A 22,286-nucleotide genomic window follows, 5' to 3' on the forward strand; every position below is an offset into this window, starting at 1 on the left:
ATTTTACTCTTCAACTCGTTTTCCATATGGTACATTTTCTCTGAAATCAAAGAGGCGTAAACTACTATGATTGTGTTGCCGTACATTTTCCATTCGAATAACAGGTTAATTATTTAAATTACAGGAACCTGGACACGTGGGAATTTTCCATTTCGATTTCTAGTGTTCAGCGTCCTTATCTTTTTCAAAGTTGATATAAATGAGACAGACCGAATGTCTACAACATTCGTCACGGTGAAAAATTGCTGCATTGTTGTCTAAGACTCACTTATTTCCATATCGGCAAAAATGTCGAGACGCGGTATCGAAACCCTAGTTTTGGCAGCAAGGATCGGAAAAGAAAGCAAAACTCAACATAAAGGTTTCAATTTCGTCCCGAAGCACAAATTTTGGTCGTAAACAAGCGGGTACACTGATAAGGTTGATAATTTAATGGGTTCTTTTCAAAGCTGTTTTACTATTGGCGACAAGTAGATCACGTGGTAGATTGGATTAATTACAGTAAAACGACTGTGCATTATAATAATTAGCGGGACCTTAACTGATCCAAAGGTAAACTTCTGCTACTGGTTAAGCTGGGTTTAAACGGACTTAAACAAATACCAAGGCTTAGAGTTATCTACTGCGATCTCCGTGAAAGAGAAGAAGAGTTTTTTCCTGGAATTACTCGGGATTTATAAGGAAACCACTGCTTCAAAATGGAAAGAACACGAAAAGTTTCTAATCACAAACCGCTCAGGTTGGTTGTTGTTTACATATTCATTAACTTATGAGTTGTGAAACTAATTAAGTTTTATTCGTAAAACAAGGCCCAAATGCAATTTGGTCAGTTCCTTACAACTGATTTTGCGTAACGTTTCAATATTTGTTTTGTATTTGTCTTCAAAATGAATCGAATTTAAAAAACAGATATTTGGTAATTGTATGTAATGTTTTCCGTCAGGTTAGTGTAAAGAAAACATAAACGATACGCAAGTCGATGCGTTTCAAAGGTTTTCAGATCTCTGCAAAGTAACGATTATGCAAAAAATTGTTCGAGGATGGATTTTCTAAGCTTGCCCGAAGGTATATTTTCAAATCTCGGCACTTATTTTAAGCAATATGAAGCGTTTGAGGATCAATTACCCTTGGGAGCAGTTTGTCTAGTGGATCAGTTCGGTTCCACCGCATCATCAAGAAGACAACGAAAGGTGTTATTAGCAAACTAAAAATTAGAGATCACTAATTAGAAAGTACGCGCGTACGATTTTTACTCACGATTTAAGTACCATCAGGAGAGGAACGAGTAAGCGCAGCGAACGAGTGAGCCTCAAAGCGCACGGAGGCTAGCGCGCCGTTTTAGTCGAATGTTGTTCCCTCCACCACGTTCTTTCATCACAAGTGGAATTTCGTTGCTGGCTTTGTTGATTGCACGAATGATACTTTTTCATATATTTTCAACCTAAATAAGACTGTTAAGTTTTAGACAGAACAGTTTCAATCAACATTTGACAACAAAAAGTATCAACACTGTACTCGTTGTACTCAAGTTTCCTTAAAATTAGTGACAAGCAGTTTTCAGCAAGTTTTCAAAAGATTTATTGCTCCTCTTCTTGTTTGACACATCTTGTGCTTTCTGTCATTTACAAGAGAAAATGCATAACATGCGTTGTTAATTAAGGCCACTTGAATATTGGTGATAAAAACGAAGGACCAGAATTTGGATCCTGGTAGGTTCCTTGGGGGAAATGAGAAATCAGATTCTAAACTTCATCATCTTGCTCCGAAAAAAATATAATTAAAAACAGAGCAAAAGAGAAACTTCAATCAACTTAAGAAAGGGCATATATGGGTCTAAGGTGATTCTACATAGTTTGCTAACTGAGAAACGATTGTCTGAACAGACACAATGAAAAATAAGGCGAAAGTTTATAGGAGATATGAGAGCTTTTTGTGAACGAAATATCCCATTCTTACTTACAATAACTTTGCAATGAAAATTAAATTAAACTGAGGTACGAAACGCTGGTGTTAAACACTCAAACCAAAGAAAAAAAACACTATGTCACTTACAAAAATTCGCCAGCAACCAATTGTTTTGACGATCTCGAGAGAACTACTCAATTCAATTAACAATTTATAGGTGCTGAAGAGTGCTTTGGGATTTAATAATCTTCGCGAGAAGGTAATTAGCATATGAAAGACAAGATCAGTACAATGAACAAAACTTCGTTAAGAACAGTGCCATTAGGCGCAAGTAAAAATTATTCTAGAGACCATGTTTTTACAGGGAGAGAAGACGCATATTCGATGGTTTTCAAGAAAACAAATCGAAAATTGAACGTGAGTACATACAGTGTAGTCCTGATGAAATCTGTAATATTTTTGATAACGTGTAAACGCAGAGGAACATTTTCTTCGTAAAATTAATGAGATATTCAGATCAAAACATCTAGTTGTTTGTGCAGGTAAAACACACGTCCAGTTATCTGTTTATCTGAGATTCGAAGTCGATATAATTTTTTCTACATCCATTTTTCTGGTCCAAGTTCCATGAAAATATACCTTGTTGTCGACACAACCAATATCGATGGTCCCTGTAAAATTACGACCTGGTCCAACAATAACCATTTACGTTTTCCCACTAAAGTTGTTTTTACTCTAAAGCGGTCACTCGCTTGTTTTTACCCTCGAGCAGGAATTTGTACTCAAAGGGTTTTTTTAATTTGAAAGAATGCAGTATTTTGGTAAAAGTGTTGTCTTATAGGCCTTTGAACCGTCGCAGATATAGTACAGGTAAAACATTGTTAATCAAATTAGCTCCTCTTTTGATTGGTAAGATAACAAAAATTCAGAGCGAAATATTTCGAATGATCTTGATTTCTGTTTTGCGATGTATGTTGTTAGTGAAATTATCATCATGAAGAGCGATTCGTTTTCTCTACGTCTCGGTTTTGAAAAATCTAATTAATATTAAACTACGGCTTGAAAGCAAAACTAGATACTCCAGAAATTTTATCACTTTTCATTTATGTTGAATGACCAATGCTGTGATAAATTTCTTCGAAATACAAACGTTTGAACGCGATCCTAGTTCGCGTATGTTGCTTTGCACTATTTGCTACCGCCTCAGCTTGCGCTGTTTATTGTTTTCCTGAACCTACAGAAATGGACTCCATTGTTTAGGTAATTTTCTTTAATCCTGGGCCTTTTTTCTTACATCCTAGGGGTCTATTCTCAAACAAAAGTAACGAATGTCAAAAATTAAAATTTCTGCTTTCCCGCTGTTAGTATTGACCAGAGAGTTTTTTTTCGTCAAAGCAAGAATAAACTTATTGTAATCGACCTCTGTAAAGGATAAAACAGATAATGCAAATGTTTTGGAATTGATAGAATGATATGATATAACCCAGAGTGAACCATGGGCCTCTCGTGGTCAGTTCAGTTTTCGCTGAAAAATGCAACAAAACATAAATAATTGCTAAGTTACGAATAATGCCCAAGGTTAGTCAGCGACGCTTCAGCAAAATAAATCAACCGCGTGAAGAAATTTAGCTTCTAGAACGAATTTAATCAACCACGATTACATATTTGTTTCTTGAAGAAAATTATCTGGAAAAATGTCTATTGGTAAATTTTAACTCCACTAACAGTTTTTAAAAACGCGGCAAATCAAAGTAAAAACACTCTACCATTAAATTAGCCTTTCATTTGCTAATTACATAAAAATCACTCGCTGACTGACATAACTGCTTTCCTCAAGAGGAACATTGTTCATTTGACGTTGTAAATCGATTATCTAAAGGATGTTTTGTTCTTCTTAAAATAAACCATTTGTTTCGGCAAGTCTTTGTGAACGGGAAGTAATTCCGATCAATTAAATTGTATACAAAACTGAGGTTTCTACCCCCAAGGCACATTTTTGGAACATCTGGTGTATTTTATAGGAGACCAACTATTATTTAAGATTTTTCGCCTTATCAAAACTGTCAGCAGCGCAGATCTAGAAACCCATTCCAAAAACTTTGAAATGTTTTGGACACTTGTTAATAAATTTCAGTCCTTGTTTTACGAGAAACCCCCGGGTCATCGTCAGGAACTTAGGTTATTTCATTAGCCGTAACGATTATTTCTAAGTTCAAATTAGGAAAGAAACTTCCCCACTTCCAAGTGTTTTTTTTTTTTTTTAATACAAAACATGAGTCGCTGAAGTAACTGAATGAATTGACCTTGAACTAACTATTACAACCAACTTTTGGGGGAGTCGGCTCTAAAACGCTCGCCTAAGCAAGAGGAACTGAGACTCTTGCTCTGGATTTCGTTCTTTATTCAACTAAATGCTCAACAGTTCAACTGTTTGTTTCAACCCAAACAAGAACACCACAAGCAAAACCCAAACAGGAAGTACGTTGTTCCTGTTGTTCATCGCAAAGATACTAAATATCTTTTATCAATCTGATAAAGCTATAGAGGTTGAAAGTTAGGCAGCTGGACATAAAACAGGAAACACAACACGGGGGCTAGATCTACCACCCGGATAACTAACTTTAAAGCAGAACTCATAATTTCGAGTTCCGACACAACGTCCTTTCCAATCCTCCCCCGTGGGATTTTGGGAATGGGGAATCATTCGAACATAACCCTATCTTTTCTCAGATTGTTTCGAGCTTTGTTTGCACTATTTACTGAGAGCAACTTCGTCATTCAAGGCTGAACAGCTCAAGGTCTCTCGCCAAGCATGTGAAATTGGTCGGCAGGGGTGAATAACGTGAGATCCTAATTTTTGATATCGATAGCTTTGGAGTAACGCTCGAGACGTGTGAGTTATCGGGTCTAACACGATCAGATATTATGGGACGTAAGAAAACACGCCAAAAGGGGTGTTTCGATCGCGATCGGTACCTTCAGCACTTTCTAAAAACATGCCATTTTGGTGTGTTTACAAGTGGTTAAAAAATTGAGCGACGTAGGTTTTTTTTTTCGGGCTAAATGACTGCTGGATGACATGACCGTAAATCGTTTCAAACACCTTCATCTGTTCATATTTCGTTGCATTCGTCGATCTCAGATGCTAGTACAACTGTTAACGTTTCTACGTTCCCAACCATAAGTGTGCTTAAATGATATGAAGGATATGGAAGTAGGCGAAGCGTTTGAAGCGCTAAATTCAGCGTCAATTAAGTTCTCATTTGTTGAGTTGAAAGGGCTGGGTCTCCAAACTCCTTTGAATGGTTTATAGCCAAAGGAAGAAGCTAAGAGTGTTGCTACCCCACTCCCCCCTGGATGTGATGCCAGTCAATCCAAATTTACCCCCTCCCCGAGCAGTTCATCACGGTTCCTTGACAATTCGCTACTACCCATTTATACTCCTGGCCATGTGTGGAGAGGGGCACTGTGAGTGTAAAGTGTTTTTCCTGAGAACACAAAACAATTATCGTATTTGTTGACTCTTTTAGTTCATCAATTTATGAGTCCTTATGACATGTTAGTACACGGAACGCAAAGCTATTAAAATTCTAATGAAGGATAAATGCTGTCTTTTTTCTCAAAGACGGGTCGTTAATTAGTCCCGTTTCCATGGCCTTCGTTGAAAATAATATGCGCAGCTTAGTTCAGCAGCTGTTTGGTAAAGCTACACCATTGCTTTGGTTGATAGCTGTAACACCCAGGTGCAAAGAGCATGAAGTCTATTTTTGGCAGCAATAAAGCGCAAATCGTTTGTTGTTAGGCCAAAGAATGTTTGTTTAAACGCCCTTGCACAGGTTTCGTGAGCAAAATCAACCTGGCTGTTTTCAAAACATGTCAGCTTGTCACAAGCACGAAGCAATTCTCTTTCTGTCTTGAGTTTCTTTTGTGTGTGCGTAGTCTCCCTGTTGACACAGCTAATGCATGGCAAAGAAATATACACGCCTGAGATGACGTCAACTGTAATGAACATAAGAAAACCATGCGCACTGCACAAGCGCCTTAATTACGGGGGCCGCAAATTTTGAGGAAGGAAAATCCCTTGGTGAGGCTGAGGAAGCTGATTAACCGCGTGCACGGTCGAAGGAACCTATAGAGATAAATTCAGACTTCTTGTCAAGTGAAGTTTAGGAGAGAGATTTCGTTACACAAGCGTGAATCAGCGAAGGTACGTTACTCGCGCGCGGGATCTGTGTGTGGAACAGAGGGTTTTTTTTAGATGTTCGCCAGTGTTTGCATATGTTATGCATTCCTTCGGAACTAAACCGAAATAAGGGCAAAAGGCTCTAGGTAAACTCCATTAAGGCTATTTCCAAAGAACTGTCATGTGTTACGAGTCATAAAAAAACGCCGCTTGTCGGGAAAAATTGCTGTTTCAAGGTCGCTCCAGAAACTCTCGCTAAAACGACCATTTTAAAACGTTTTCTTCCCTGTATTCTCGGAAGGGAATGTTTTTATTTGCATACTTCAGCTAGAGTAAACTGTGTTTCTATCGTGGCATTCCGTTGTTTAGTACAAAATCATCGAAGTTTCCGGACAATAAAATCATAATTGCTCGAGAGAAGACAATTCCATTTGCCTCAAAATCATTTACCACGGAACTACTTCGAATTTGAAAGTAAAGTCTTGTGAACAGTGGAAATTATAAATACAAATCTACTCAGAGTTTCTTTCATATATTTATGCATTCTACTTATCGGTTTTCCAGCCCCAAGTATTCTCTTTTCCAGTACTAGTCAGCTAATACAGAAATTCAATTACTTTACATAATGCGCTTATAATTACATTTGTTAAAGTTTTGTAAGAGGCCAGTTGAATTCACACAATAAGTATTTATCGCGCTGTTGTAGCTTACTTATTTTGCATAACTGCACTTCGCTAGTTGACATCAATGTTTATCGCGATGCCTTGCAAATCGCAAATGATAAATAATGAATCAAGATTTGGCGCTCGAAGATAACTTTTTCAAGCGAGACATTGCGTTGAATGATAAGAAGTTCATTGCGCCAAAGCGATGAAGGTAAAGTTGCCTTTAATTCAGCAAACTTTTTCAAAACTTCTTTCAATTAATAGTGCAACTTTACAAACTAATTACTTTTGTTTATGTAATAACGATTCGTTTCGGGCCATAAAACTCTCATAAAGTCAGTTTTAAGGCGATGTCATGCCGGGATAATGTCATCCTGACTTTGTGGTTGGCAAATAACCTCGTTATTTTATCTTATGATAATATTCATTAATGGGATCATGAAAGAATTCTGTAAACGTTTCTATTTTGGGTTCAGAATTAGTCAATGACAGAGGAGGAAAATTTGAGAATGGAACAGATACCTTTGAAATCTATCATTTTTCTTTGTTCTTGCGCTTCGTTTTGATCAAACAGAAAAATTCCTCCTTTTCTTCGTCACAGATAAGCTAATCTTTCACAGAACATTTGCGATAAATAATACGCTCTACTGAGACTTCAATTGATATAAAATATAAGGTTTAACCGCAATTGGCAAACTTCACTAACGGTTTTTCCTGCTATGACATAAGTACTTATTTCTGTTCTTCTTCACCCCTTTGTCTGTTATTCAGCTAATATGTTTATCAGTGACAAGAGGAATCACTAAAAAAAACACTTCTTGCAAGTTACATGCTTTTGCTTCTCGCCTAAAAGGCACCGAAAATTCCTACCACCATTTGATTACCACCTCGTACCATCAAAGTATTAAAAAAAATAATACCGTTTTATAATGATTTACGATTCTGCAAATGTTTATTACAACTTTAAAAGCGTACGTAATGATTTACTAAATGCCTTTGACAGGAATTCATTCACGGAGAGACCATGCAGTAAAGCGTTATCAAGGAGTTTATGAAACGATGATTGCGACGCCGTGGAAAACGTCGGTTTAGAAAATGAACTTATATTTTACCTACGAATCTCGCGATACTCTTAAGTCATTTAGTTTGTTTTTCACTGTTCAAAATATCTCGAAACTGAACATGAAACTCAGCGCTAAATTAGAAATAGAAATTTAAAAAACTAGCCGTCGTCGTTCACGTTCTCCAGACAACGCAAAGTTTGGTCATTGCACGTTGTTGTTTTGCAGAAAGCGCAAAGAAATTTACAAAGATTTATAACACACGTGCACAGCCCTTGTTCTGCTCATTAAGCTCTTTGTTTATTGCCGTTGCCGTTGCCGTTGCCGTTGCCGTTGCCGTTGCCGTCGTGGTTTTCCTAAACTATCTATTGACTATAACGTGTCTACATGTTTGCTGCCGAAAAGCACAACACCTGATTTCCGCTAAGAGACCCAAACTATTTCCACTGACTTACAGGCCACCCATGTTGCAGTTATCATTTAAGTACTACGAGTTTAATGGAAATTTTAGTGAAAGATTAAGGCTCTGATTTGCAAATTTGGCCTCTAAGATCTCCTTAAGTCTTTTCTGCATTCCCTAATATAGCTAAATATGATTTTATAACACATTTCTGATTATTTATTACTGTTTCAACCTGAGAGTTTCAGAAAATGCTGTTTTGAGTCAAAACATCTTGCTTTTTTCATCAGGATTTGAAGAGGATTATCTCAATGATTGTTGTTTTCTTTCGTTAAAGAACGAACAAGCAAAATTAACATGAGCTGTTCACTTTTGACAAAATGAAAATTCAGGTGTTAGCTCTTTTGTATCAATCTCCGAAGTCCTCTCGAAAATTTTTTTTATTTTCTTTGGGAGATCAAAATCCAAATGGAAGATTTATTGCCCTGGAAAAAAAATATGCCAACTTGATCGAAACGTTTCCAACACCCACCGTAATCATCTACATATGTCAAGTATTGCCGGGAAATTTCCGCTGAAGGTGAAAAATGAGAAAAGAAGTGTTGCAAGGCAGTCCACTGAAACAAACAGCTGAAGCGATATTTGTATTCTCTGCGTCAATTATAGAAAGTTCTCTTAATTTCTTAACCTTGAAGGTGATTAGGATCTCCATCTGCCATTCCGTCTATTCTAAGATCCGCCACAGTCGTAAGAGGCACGATTTCAGCCTCGGGATATTTGAGACAGAGCACCAGTCACTATTTTTGTCCATAGCGCGTGAATAACGTCAATGGTTTACGGCACATTAGTTGCTTATCACTTAAAGCCTTATCAACTTTCTAATGACATTAAAAGGGCATGTCTAGGTCTTTGATAAATGGATTTTTTTCAAAACATTTTAACGGAATTAATCCATTTTTATCCGTTCAGATTGCTAAAAATGTATCATTTGTCTCAAACTGGCTTGTTAAGCACCTTGAGAAAAAATTTAAGAGATATTCAAAGTAGCCTATTATTTAAGTAAACTGATCATTATAAAATGAAGGGTTTAGACTCTTAGGAAAAAGTGCTCTTTGCTGCAGTGCACACGGACGTCTAGTACAAGAATCTGTTCGTTAGAGTTGCGGCATAAAATGGTGTAAAGTTGGAACTGAATTGTGTTCTGTAGTCCCTTACATTTAAAAAGTTCTCTTGAAAAAGATCTGGGAAGTTTTTGTGGTCTGTCCAATTTGCTGTATTGTGGGAACGCACCTTTTAATAAAGTGAGTAATAATTTGAGTTGGTTCGCGTAACGAGGGGCACAGAGAGCCAGGATTAAAGTCTTTATAGAATGAACGAGAAGCATTGTTGAATACCCATTTATACGTCACACAAGCGGAAGGCTGACGCTCTCGCCACTGCGACATTCCTGTTCCCCATTATTGTGATCACGGATGGTCACGGAACCCTTAATAGGATCTACGTTTTTGTGGAACAAATCGAGTTCTATCAAAATGTCATATGATCTAGGCAAACATACTGTATTAGACGGCCTTGCATGGTTTGGATTGTCATCATAATGAGGAAAAGGGTGAAGGATTCAGTCGCGATTTGAATTACCAATAAAATATTGAGCTATACGCAGTTTGGGCCAACTACAACCGCTATCGCAGATCTTGAAAGTGACATTTGTATTCTAAAGGGTTCAGATTGTTCGTATATCTGCTTAGATAACTAATGTATTCCACGTAATTATGATTTTGTTATCTGTCGGGCTAACGAGATGTTTCAGTTCTTGTTTGTGTGCCTGTTAGTGCCGTAAAAATTCGAGACATTTTACATGTTCGAATGCCTCACGACCGGGTGTGTTCTTGCTCAGAGGCTTTGGCGGCGCAACATTTAGCATTTTTCGAGATTATAGTTCTTAAAATTGACGCAATGAATTTATCGTCTATTTTTATCGTTGAATTGTACGGCTTAGTAAAAGCCTATCGCGAAGACCCTTTATATCAAGAGTCCTAATCGATTCTGTCAGCTCTATTGAGAAATGGCATCTCGCTGATTAATATTTGAAACGAAGGTAACCAAACGAACTTAGCTTTTCTTTTCTAGTTTCGAAACAAAATAAGAAACAAAACTGTCGACCTGTTGACAAAAGATATCGTGATTAGATTAGCCCCTTCTTTTTGTGGTTCATAGGTGCATTGCACTTGAAATTCCACTCATTTTACAGACCGCATACTTTCGGACACTCGAATCTTCGCACGCGATCTGCATTTTCAATTAAGTGTATTTTTGTAAAAGTTCATGAAGTTAAGCAGCGTAAAAGAGGGCGGGTCAAGACAGTGGAGTTGTTCTGATCTTGTTATTGGCGTGAGATATGCTTTCGTGGAGTATTATAAGTATAATATATTTTCATTCAGTTGAAATAGGCGACTTGATGTTGTTATCGTAGGTTAAAAAGTACTCTGGTTCATCATGACAAAGACTGCTTCCCTGATGTAGTGCGTAGTAGTGTAATAAATGCGTAGGGGAGAGGTCACTTACCGTTCATTCTAGTTTTTGGATCTGATTCATTAGGAAGTTGAAACGTGAGTAAAAACATGGGTGAACAGGTTTGGCCATAAACTGTGTCGAGTGATGAAAAACGGGCACTGATTTGAAAGATTATATAAGCCCAAATAATGAGAAATTAGACGGATGGTTTATCAAGAAATCAATTGGAGTTCATTGTGAACTAATTGCCCTAAGACTTTACTAATTTTCGCTTTTCATTTCTTTTTTGTGACATAGCGTGTACAAGATGGAGAGGAAACGAAAAAACAGAACAGGTATAAATAACAATTAGGCACATGTACTTCTCATCTTTATGATTACTACGGCAAAATATGCTTATCAAGATAAGGTCTGATGCTTCACGATAATCCCTGACTGGGGTACAAGGGTCGAATCGTGGCTGGCACACGAAATGCTTCCGGTGAAATAAATTCCTCTTAATTACAAGTTAGACTTACATTTCAGTTCTTGTGCGAAAGATACTGAATGGAAATATGGCGTTGAAATCTCCGGGAGTGACCACCCTTGGTTCTGAAAGCAATACCTTTCGTAAAGAGTATGTCTTTACTTGCCATACCTCAAGCGTTTCTAAGCCTTTTTATCGCATTTCATGTACAGTTGCAGATATGAATGCCATAAACATGAAAACAGCAGAAGAAAAACCCAAACAGGAAGACGAAGAGGACGAGGAAGAGGAATTCGTCAAATATGGTGCAGTGGATGAGTTTTACGATTTGGAGAAAGAAATCGGCAAGTAAGTGCGCGCCATTTGGTTTTAATTGTAACATGACGAAACGATGAATCTCTGCCAAAGGCTTCTTACTGTAATTTGATGTTATTAAACAATTCCTCTGCGATGGCTTGCAAGCCGTGGTATCGAAAAATGATTCTTGATTGAAAAAGGAAGATATTAGCCCTCTTTGAGTTTCGTGTTTCATGAGGCAGAAATGAGTATTCCCCTGTGCCGGGGAAAAATTCGCCTTTGCGCGGGATGTTTATAGCGTCATGGCAGTACCTCAGTTAGTTTACCGTCCCTAATAAGTAATGACTTCCCGGTTTTTATATTGGCGGCTTTATGTCCAATGACGAAAAAAATTCTCTATGAGCCGATATGTTGGAGATATGTCACAATCAGTCAAAAGATTTTTCTAGGAATCTGTCTCGAATTTTGTATCGACGACGAGGAGTTGATGTTACCCACAGTAATCTGTTGCGCGAGTGATAAGGGATAAATGAAAAGATGTCCCAATTTCGCGTGCACAGTATTCGCTTCCCATAATTCACGCGGCGCCGGTTTTTATTTTTGGCGATGTCTGTTAGCTCGTGTAACGGATGTTGCCGAGAGGGAGAAGAAGAAAGAGAAAGACGCCGGTTGTGCGTAGAGGGAGCGCTGCACTGAAATCAGGACGGAACCATTTGCAACAAAAAAACCAGGGGGTTTTCAATAAAAGCCGCAGTTACCGGCAGTGTATCGTCGCCGACAAGACCTCAGACCGCCTTATGTTTAGCTTATGGGCAGGCTCTCACAATTGGGTTTCGTCATGCGGCCCTTTTCCAATTAAACCATCAATTAAGCCGCCGATTAAACCATCGGCATTCGCTTACGGAAAAGGGGTTTTGAAACCCCCGAAAACATCCTATTTTTTTTGAAGGAGCGGTCGTTGACAGGAGACTGAATTCCCCGAAAATAGCTCGTTTGGAGGGGATTTTTCTCGCTGCGGGATTAACTTTGATGTGACTTAGGAATGCGTTTTAAGAACTAAGAAAATTTCTTTTTCAGCGTTATACGAACTCACTTGACAATATTTGTAAGAAGACCAGTGTTATAGTGAAACCCAAGGCTTGAAAGTACGGTTTCGCTTTTAAGGAAGCCTCAGCTAAACTTCGTGCAAATAACCGACCCTGGATGGTTGCTAATAGCTTTCAAGATACTGAAACACTAAAAAAGCTTAAGAAGGAAATATCACCCTTAGAAACCTAACGGATTTCTAATCCACTGTTGTTTAAATAAGATAAAATATCCAACTCAGGGATAAGTAAACTGTTTTGCTGATCGAAGGCTTACCAAAAATGCGTAAATTTTAGTAAAGTTTATTAACCTCTTACCATTTCAAATACGTATCCTCTGTATTGAATTCAGAAGAGGGTTTGCCAATCTTGCGTCTGGCAATGGTCCCAGTTTATTCCAACAGGATTTAATAAAATAAAAGATTCCATGTTGCGGTGCGTTTGTTCTGTAATAGACCACAGATGACGTCAATATGTGGTAGGAGCAAAATAGTGGCCCACGAGGTGCAGCCGAGTGTGTCTCTGATGTGTTAGCCACATTTTGACGGCCTCTGTGATCTATTACTGTTCAGATCCACGGCAACATGGAATCTATTCGTTTTAAATGACAAAAAACAAAAAAAAATGTTGCTACTGGTGAAGTCATCTATGCGTCTGTCCTCCAATAGATCATAAGAAAGAACCAATCAAAATGCAGGTATAATTTAGCTTATCATATAATCAGTTATAGATCTGAGCTGATGCCTAATTATGATAGGAAAAGAAAAAGTAGCGCAGAAGCCGCAGGCGACTCTGATGATCTTACTTTCCTTAGATGAGCTCGACTCGAACAATTTTCTCTGGTATGTTCAGCTGCGGGAGACACTTTTCTTGAACAACTCCTGTACGATTTTTTTTCAATCAAGATTTTTGCGGCCTTTATGAGATCATCTCGTAAACTCCTTTTATAACTGCTGGTCGGAAAGCACGAAGATAACAATATTTCTTTGACGTCAGCCGTTCGTCTGTATTAAATCAGATAGATTATAGGCCACGGCCAATCATTGAATGCACAGAATTTAGTTTCTTTCAGTGGTTATGCTAAACAACCTGAGAGTGAAAACTAATCATTTTTTAAGGTCGGTACATAGTAGCTTACGTCTAGCCACTCGTACCAGACTCCTAGAAATCTCTCCTCTTCGGCGAAGTCCATCGCGGGCGGTTAAAAAATATTAGTGAAAAAGAAAATTAATGTCAGTGCTCTGCAGGGAACTCTGGGAGTGAGGCGGACGAAAAATAGAATCAACAGACTAAGCCAGAGGGTTTGACTTTTGCCTCGCACTTTTAAAGCAAAACATGATTTGTTCAAGGCCAGAAAATCTGTCAACAGAATGCCAATACTCGAGTTTAATTACCGTTCCGCGTGGCGCGTTAATATCATTTTTTTTTTCACTGTTTATTTTTTGGACTCGTATTACGGACTTCGCCGAAAAGCAAGGCGCAGTTTACATTCCTACTCACGACCTATGATGTTTTTCTTTTTTTCCTTTTTAGAGGTGCCTATGGAACAGTGAAGAGGTGTACTCATAAGACCAAAAGAAACAATTATGCGGCTAAAATAATCAAGACAGCGAATAGCACCGTCAGGAAGACCGTGTTGCGAGAGATTGAAGTGATGCGAGCCCTTGGAACACATAACAAACTTGTTGAACTTGTAGATGCTTACCAGACTCCATTTGAAATCGTGATGGTCCTTGAGCTGTGAGTTTAGATTTAAATCCTTCTTGTAATACTCTCTAAGACGCTTGGTCAGCTTCTCTATGCAAATAGAAAGCCTCGAGGCTACAATTTACCCGATGCATTTCTGCAGGTTTGTCTAAGACTTAGCCGCCGAGTCATTTCTCGGTAGGGCTTGTAGGAAATTTGTAGGAAGTCTTTGACGACTCTATCTTCATCTTTGTAAATTTGTTGTAGCGTGGAAGGAGGTGAATTGTTTGAGCGAATCGTTGCTGAAGAGTATCTGATGGAGGAAGATGCCGTGGACTATGTCAAACAAATCCTTGAAGCTTTACAGTTCATGCATGAAAGGCATGTTGTTCATCTGGATCTAAAGGTGATGAGCTGGACCTTATTGTTCTTTTCAATCCATCGAAAACTCATAAGAATTTTCTCTATTGCTTAGGGTTGGGGTCATATATACAAAAAGGATGTCTACAGGAATTAATCTACTTCTGGCCTCATTTATCGTGACATTTTCCTGCATGGAGAAGAAGAAACGTCCCCGGGTGGGTTTGAACCACCAACCTTTCGGTTAACAGCCGAACGCGCTGACCGATTGCGCCACGGAGACTGCTTCAAGGCAAACTGTTTGCCATTCTAATCATGTTTACTATCGTTCCTTCCCTTTCATTAGCCAGAGAATATTCTGTGTGTGAGTATGCATTCAAATGACATCAAGCTGGTTGACTTCGGACTCGCCAGGAGTCTGGATTCCGAAGAAGAAGTTAAATCCTCCTTTGGTACTCCGGACTTTGTAGGTAAGATTCGTTTTGAAAAAAACTCCAAATAAAATCAGCTCGTGAAATCCTTGCCGATGATTTCTCTGTAAAACCATTCAGTAAAAAATTAAATATACGCAGCGAATGTCTATGCACTTGCTATGCACTTCCCTATAACGTGCAGGAACAAAGTAATTTCCCAACTTTCTGCAGGGCCTTATTACTATATTACTAGACAAATTAATGAGAGTTTAGGAACAATAATTATTGAAAATAAGTTATTACGATTTCATATTGCAAAAAAGAAGAGTTAAGACTTTCGATCGGCTATACGAACAAAGTTCGGCCGTTGTTTAGCAAAGTCCATAGACATACTCCTTTTACAAAACCTTTAACTGAAAAAAAATACAATTAGTTACCTTCAAAAACCTACTTGTAAAGAAAAAACTACGAACCAAAGTAGACCTTTGTTTAAACAGCGGGTATCCATCTCTTGTCAGATCATAATAAAAGTGAATCACAAAAGCTGCAAATTCGTCCCCGGGTGGGCTTGAACCACCAACCTTTCGATTAACAGTCGAACGCGCTAACCGATTGCGCCACGGAGACGGAATTAGAAATGAGATATTTCAAAAGTTCGAAAAGATTTTCTGTTTGTTTTTCTTCCTAGCTCCAGAAGTAATAAGGATGAAGCCAGTGTCAACTGCTAGTGATTTGTGGTGAGATTTTCAGTTGTTTAGACCTTTGAAATTGGAAAAACTGGTAGATAATTTGTTGCTCTTTGCTAATGTCTTAATATTTCATATCCGTGAAACTAGGATTTTTTATTCCTTTTCATTGTTTTTTTCAGGAGTCTGGGTGTTGTGACTTATGTCCTGTAAGTATACAACAGTGCGAACCTCATTCTTTTTAACTAATTCCTAGAAGTGTTTCATATGTAAATTCTCCCTAAATTATCAGCACATACATACAGGGGATGAGAATAGACAAGATTCGCGCACTCAGATTGGTCGAGGATTACGTCATATCTCGCTTAAGTATAAATCTGCTTTCATTCTAGCACAAATGCTGCAATATGATTGGCCCTTTACCCGCTACCTATTCCGTGATAGATATCAAGTAGAGTTGTTAGAATAATTGTGGGCGATTTTGAGTAAAATGACTCTAAAAAAATGAATCTGTCTGGTTGATAAGTTTTTAAAGACCAGTAGATACTTAAACAATTAAATCATTATCTCTCAAGCTTCTCTCTCGTCGAATGTCACGCGATTCGCAGTTCAGTGTCAGAATAATCCTGAATTGCATTGGTTTTGCTTTGCTTCGATCTTTGATTGGTCCAGAACAAATCAGATATAAAATCAGAAACCAATCGCGACTTGATCACTCGCGTTTTCCCACTCAGTCATTAGTAATTGCTCTCCACTTTGAGTTCTCGTTGATTCCTTGAGATGTTTTCCTTTCCTTTGATTGGCCATCATGATTACTTTGGTTTCTCTCAGCTAATTTTCAAGATAGTGCGAATCAATTAGAGGGGAAGACTGTGCATTGTATTCAGGTAGATGATGACGACGAAAGATCGTCATCACATGGCCAGGGACAACATACTTTTGAACAAACTCTGATGTCATTCTTTGGCTTTTTCCTTCAGATTAAGTGGCTTGATGCCATTTTCTGGAGACGACGACCATCAGACTCTTGTGAAAGTAGCTAAGGCTGATTGGGATTTTGATGACGAATGTTTTGATGATTTGTCCCACGATGCAATGGAATTTATTGAGGGTCTCCTTGTTAAGGAACCAAGGTAATCATTAACTTCAATCTCAGTTGTTTTTTTTATAATGTTTGACTCGACGAGCGGGTAAGCTCGAGCGAAGGCTTTGTTGTTATCAGTACACCTGTTGATGGGTGCTTGGTTTGATCCCGCAAAATCGTTGTATTTGGGTAACATGAATTATAACAGACCTGCAGTTGGTTAAGAAATAAACAAACCCAGTGTTATAAAATTCACCATTTTTTCATCACGAGGAAAAGTTTTGAGAACATGAGCTCAAGACTCAGACGTAGTAAGGCGAGGAAAGTTATTCAGCGAATTTTAACCCAATAAATAGTTTATTTACAGACATCAATTTCTTTCATGTTATGTGAAATCTTGAAATAATTTCCAGCGAGAGGTTAACAATAGAAGAATGTTTCCAGCACCCGTGGATAAAGGTATGAGTAACCAAGAGAGAACCTGTCCTTACTATATCGATACGATATAAAACAGATAAGTGATGAGAATATAAAAAGACTGAGAGATTATTACTTGATCCAATACCAAATTCTCTGAGCTAACATGATAAGAATTTTATGGCAGAAATCAAGGAGAATTAGTAAAGATATATTAGGAGTGAAAGGATTTAAAAAGAGATACCTTTCGGGAGAGAAAGTTTTCATTTTCGTTTGGATATGGGCAAGGTCACGTAGCGAGACAAGAGTTTCTCACCATAGCATATCACAGGTGTTCAGAGAAATTTTAAATTGAGTGTCAAAGTCATCTAAGATTGCACTAGTTTTACTTAGCTGTGCTCTAAGATTGGCGAAAAAAATTATCACGATCCTTTCGACCAATCAGATTCAAAACTGGCCTCAAGCGCGACTTGGTTATCCTCTTCTTCCCAGCGCCAAAGGCAGCTCGAGCTCTCATTTGCTCTTCGTGAAGTAAACCTGTGTTCTGATTGGCTGTTTTGATTACTTTGATCTCTGTCTTACGACACTCAATCGGAAATCACTCTATCTATGTTAAGCTTCGGAATCATCAACGATTCTTATTCTTTCATGTTTTCACGTTATTTCAGGATACCCATGACACAGGAACAAAGATAAACACACAAAACCACAAGGCGTTCATGGCAAAGAGAAGATGGAAGGTAGGTTTAATGTCTAAAATTTCAATTAGAGCGGGTCCTATTTCATGGCTATTCTCACTATGTTCACAATTGAGTAACAGATGAGTGTTGATGACATTAAGTACCTTATCACTTAGTTCTGTCAGAACTTGTGGATTTTAGACATCAAACACTTGCTTGCTTGTTGGCACGATAACGTTTGGTTTCCCAACGGAAGATTTATTTCGAAGGTTTTATAAAGTGGTAGTTTCTTAATTTCTTTTTTTTCAAACTGAAGAAGCAAGGTTATAAAAACAATTCGAGAAATCACAATCTAGTTTAACATACAACCTGAGCCAGGCTCTTGGTTCATAAAAAGATCGAAAAAAAAGCCTGCGAAGAACAGCAGAACTCTGGTAAATAACATTCTTTCTCTGAACCTCCGCAGTTCTTTGTATGCTCGTTCAAATCGGTTTTGTCACGTAAAACGTGGTTTAGTTAAATAATCAAATATTTGCCCCTGAAGGAAATGTTAGATAAAAATGTTTTTAAATTTTAAGAGAGTCGACTGGACAGTCAAGCACTTGGTGTTGGACGGAAATGTTTAGCCAGGGCCTAAGAAGAATTTGTAATTATGATGAACTTGTTTCTAAAACTCTATTTTCAGAAATCCGTAAATGCGCTTTTGGCTGTTCGTCGCATGTCTTTGTCTCCCTTATTCGGCTCCAAAAGAAGACGCTCCATGGATCCCAGCATATTATCTGCGGCTTCTGAGAGCGAGGAAGACCAGCATAATGAAGCGGACAGAAAAGTTTCCGCGCCAATTGATCCGTCAGGACTAACTCTCCCAAACCGTCGCGTTGGGGAGACGCGCAACTCTTGTTTTAATCTGGATATGGCAACCATAAAAGCCTTGCAGGAAAAAGCTGTCAAGGCCACTGGAAAGGCATCGCAGTCGGACGAAAATGACAATGAGGACGGTGAAAGTGGTACTGTTGAAAGTATAGAAAGCTTAGAATTGAGTGCGACTTGTTCGGAAGAACAGGAGAATGAAGGAAACACAATAGAAAGAGACAATAGTGTTAATGAGGAGATTTCAACTTTGCCAAGACGTAGAGCACACACTTTTTGTGGAGCCACCTTCAAGGCGACGCCTGCAGCTGCTTCTCGCGAGAGGAAAATTTCGCAGATATCAATTAACGTAGGGAATTCGTCTAAAAATGACTTCAAGCCGGTTTCTTTTACTTTCAATACAGAGGACATGAAAAGGAATGAAAGGGTTATTTTGGAATCCGCTGCTATTTTAAACGCGCGGCCGAAAGTACAGGCGTTCCAACAAGATTTCACCACGAATGATGGAAGCGTAAAAGCCGGAAATTCGATGGACGTGTCAGTTTTAACCACGCCTGGAGGTCAATTTGACAAAAGTAGTCTAAAACCACAAACAATAACTTTAGAAATGGATAATTCAATTCTAACCGAAGGGCTTACGGAACCGCCCGACAACAAAGCTGGCGAACTACCGACGATTTGCGTCAACGACGAACTTTACGTATCCGATCCTCCTCCAATTAAATTGGCTTTGAATAACAATATCGAAAAAAAGGACCAAGAAAGATGGGCCTCGACGCCTCCTCCTTCCCTTAAAACTAATTCTGTCGTAAGTATTGCAAATGTAGATAAAATTGCTGATAGCGTCCAGGCCATCACGGTCCAGCTTGGAAATTTGAATGGGTTGCAATTGAACTCGAAAGAGGTCACGTGTAGTGTACGACGGGCGTCGACTGGGTCAGCTCCTTGCTAATGGAGCAAATACACAATGTGAATTAATTAACGGTAGTCATAACTATTACAAAATTAATGACAAACTTGTATAAATTATAATGACTTTCCCTATACATTCAAGCTTCGTCCATAAGACGACGAATAACTGTAAAAACGCAACTTTATTTCCATAGTAAGGCCCCGCTGGTGGGGAAGGGGGGGAACGTCTCCCTGGAGGGACTAGCCCTACTGTCTCGCTAATCTGCATTAACTGTCTTATCGGAAATGGATTCCTGCAAAGATGTTTACTCTGTTTTTCCTTCTTTATGGCGATATTTAAACCTCACTATGCATGTCTGTTTCTGCCGCCAGGGATCATTGTAGTATGGAAGGACTATATATAATCTGTTTTCCTGAGTGGACGGACTCCCTTTCAATTACTCTCCGGCGCTTGTGTTTAATAGAAAATTAACCAAAGGCGGAAAAATTCAAACCGAGACAAACACAAGCCTTGAAAAAGAAAATCCATCAGGGTAACCTGACTTTCTAGAAAAGTGAGTATAATAAAGTAGAAGAACGAGAAAATGTTCTAGCCGGTTTTTCACTTAAACATCGCAGCTTCAGTTCGTTGTACTTTGTAAGTGAAACTCTTTGCAACCTTGCATCAGCGTGCATTTTCTCCATACTGTCCCCTTCACATTCCTAAGATGCCAACAAGGTGAATTTGTTTAACAATCAAGAACTTCTTTAGTTGGTGATCATTTCCTTTTATTCTCTGGACTTGTATATTTGAATCAGGGGTGAATTGTTAGGAGAAATTAAATGCTAGTCACTGTTACGGATCAAAGGGTTAAGGCATTGACGAAAGCGAGCTGACGAGAGGTTTCCAAGGAATTAGTATCGTGTCAGACCACTTGCCGACCTTACGTCGACTAACGTTGCACAAGGCCTCAAACTTTATCGCTGGCGAAGGCATGCTCTTACTGAAGCGCTTATATAATGAAGGCCAATTCGCAGGCTGATCAAATGCCCAAAAGATGACTTCAAACGGCAACAAGGCAGCCCCGACGGCATTTGAAAGCCATTTCTAGACCCTTCTTAAAAGTAGCGACCCCAATATCACTTTTTTCAACAACCAATGCAACAAGTTTCGTGGTTATGTGCCTAACTGAACTTTTTTTTATAAAATAGTTTTAAATAAAATCTTCTTCCTCCTCCATTTTGCATGGAAAAGGCTTTCTCCGAACCCGACTATACTCCTAAAGGAGTAGTACACTTCAGGAACCAAAATTCTAGTACTACTACTACCACTTTGGAAAGTGCATTTAACAACTCTTCACCGAAGTGAAGGTGCCTGGTGGATGAAGCGGCGAGCTATAATCCTTCATAATATACCGTCACAATCCGTCAAACATTTTTGCTGGCGCACGATTGGTCTAAACGCATCACGTGATTGAACATGCACCAACTAAGAGTGGGAAATATTCACAGATATACCCCAAGTGACATTTCCCAATTTTCAAACCTTGCGTCTGCTACGATAAAAGCGTTCGTTTAAAATTTAATTCAATTTGGGAGAGCGTTTAGCTATTGTTTAGATATTGGATTTGAATGGACATGCGGAAATGTGATAAACCCATGTAGGAAACAGTTAGCTTGTAAAAAATTATTTCCCTACGTTGCGAAAACATTTTAACATAAACACAATAGCCTCTATTTGAAGAGAAAGTAATCTGTTCTTATATTTGTCCTTGGACATTATCTGTTCTTCGAAGCAAATAGTTTTCCTCGAACTTGGCGGAACACTGTTTGCATCTCAGAACAGTTGTCTCTAGGACAAATATCCGTGCATATTTTCGCGCCAAATGGAGGCCATTGTTTATCAAGCCACCGACAAAGATTTAGCTCTGAAAAGAAAAATAATTTGGGTGTTCAAACTTTGGATATATAACATACATCTTAAAAATATGTGGTGATCCACCTCGTTTCAATCAATACGATCGTTTCACCTGGCAATCCTTGAAAAGCAATCGTCGATCGTGACGAAAAACGTCACGCATGTACAACACCTTAGTAACACCTTGCACTTCCTTTTTGCGTGCTTCACTCTTTACGTAAAGGTCGAAAATGTGCCGTTCTATAAGAAAGCTGATTCCCCCGACTTTTAAAAACTCAGGGATGAACTCTGCTGTTGTCAGACGAAACGCAGGTGAGATTAACACAAGTTTTTGCTGTATTACTTCGTCAGAGCTACTTGCTAATTAATCACTTATAATATCAATAAAAGATATCATATCATGACATTAACGCGTGTCCTGTCCGACGACGACGCACTTCCTCCAGAGCGTGATAATGGGGACCAAAGCTCATTGTAAAGGCACGTCCGTTTAGTTTTCCTTTTACACCCTGACATCAATTTCAGATTCTCCATACTCTTTGCTATACATTTCCTCTAGAAATGACAAGGAGAATGCGTTTAACCATCAAAGCTTCTGAGGTTGAAGATCATCTACTTTATTCGCATGATCGTTATGAATTATTCAGAACTGTTACTGTAAGGAGAGTTGAAGTACATGCAGGTCATTTTTTAGGTTTAAAGGAT

At 38.6% G+C, this 22,286-nt stretch overlaps 1 protein-coding gene and 2 non-coding genes across 6 annotated transcripts; 1 reads left to right on the plus strand and 2 right to left on the minus strand.

Moving 5' to 3' along the window:
- The first annotated feature begins 532 nt into the window (after positions 1 to 532).
- LOC113684570 (uncharacterized) lies at positions 533 to 20,269 on the plus strand. 4 transcript variants are annotated; one of them, XM_089183244.1, is made up of 12 exons: positions 533 to 739; positions 11,026 to 11,063; positions 11,407 to 11,542; positions 14,110 to 14,316; positions 14,530 to 14,668; positions 14,969 to 15,092; positions 15,724 to 15,772; positions 15,904 to 15,930; positions 16,702 to 16,854; positions 17,219 to 17,264; positions 17,891 to 17,962; positions 18,588 to 20,269. In XM_089183244.1, exons 1-12 carry the CDS (start codon positions 699 to 701, stop codon positions 19,722 to 19,724), a joined length of 2,169 nt encoding a protein of 722 aa, XP_089039370.1. In that variant the 5' UTR covers positions 533 to 698; the 3' UTR covers positions 19,725 to 20,269. The 4 variants fall into 4 exon arrangements, with proteins under 4 accessions (XP_089039370.1, XP_089039372.1, XP_089039371.1 ...); XM_089183246.1 differs by lacking the exon at positions 533 to 739 and adding an exon at positions 2,196 to 2,322; XM_089183245.1 differs by lacking the exon at positions 533 to 739 and adding an exon at positions 5,931 to 6,112.
- Positions 14,832 to 14,905, minus strand: Trnan-guu (transfer RNA asparagine (anticodon GUU)). Its single transcript has one exon. It is a non-coding gene; the product is annotated as a tRNA-Asn (tRNA).
- On the minus strand, positions 15,589 to 15,662 carry Trnan-guu (transfer RNA asparagine (anticodon GUU)). The gene has a single exon. It is a non-coding gene; the product is annotated as a tRNA-Asn (tRNA).
- Positions 20,270 to 22,286: the final 2,017 nt, after the last annotated feature.

Source organism: Pocillopora damicornis, chromosome 9, assembly GCF_964200805.1.
Source record: "Pocillopora damicornis chromosome 9, jaPocDami1.2, whole genome shotgun sequence".
NCBI classification, from domain to species: domain Eukaryota; kingdom Metazoa; phylum Cnidaria; class Anthozoa; order Scleractinia; family Pocilloporidae; genus Pocillopora; species Pocillopora damicornis.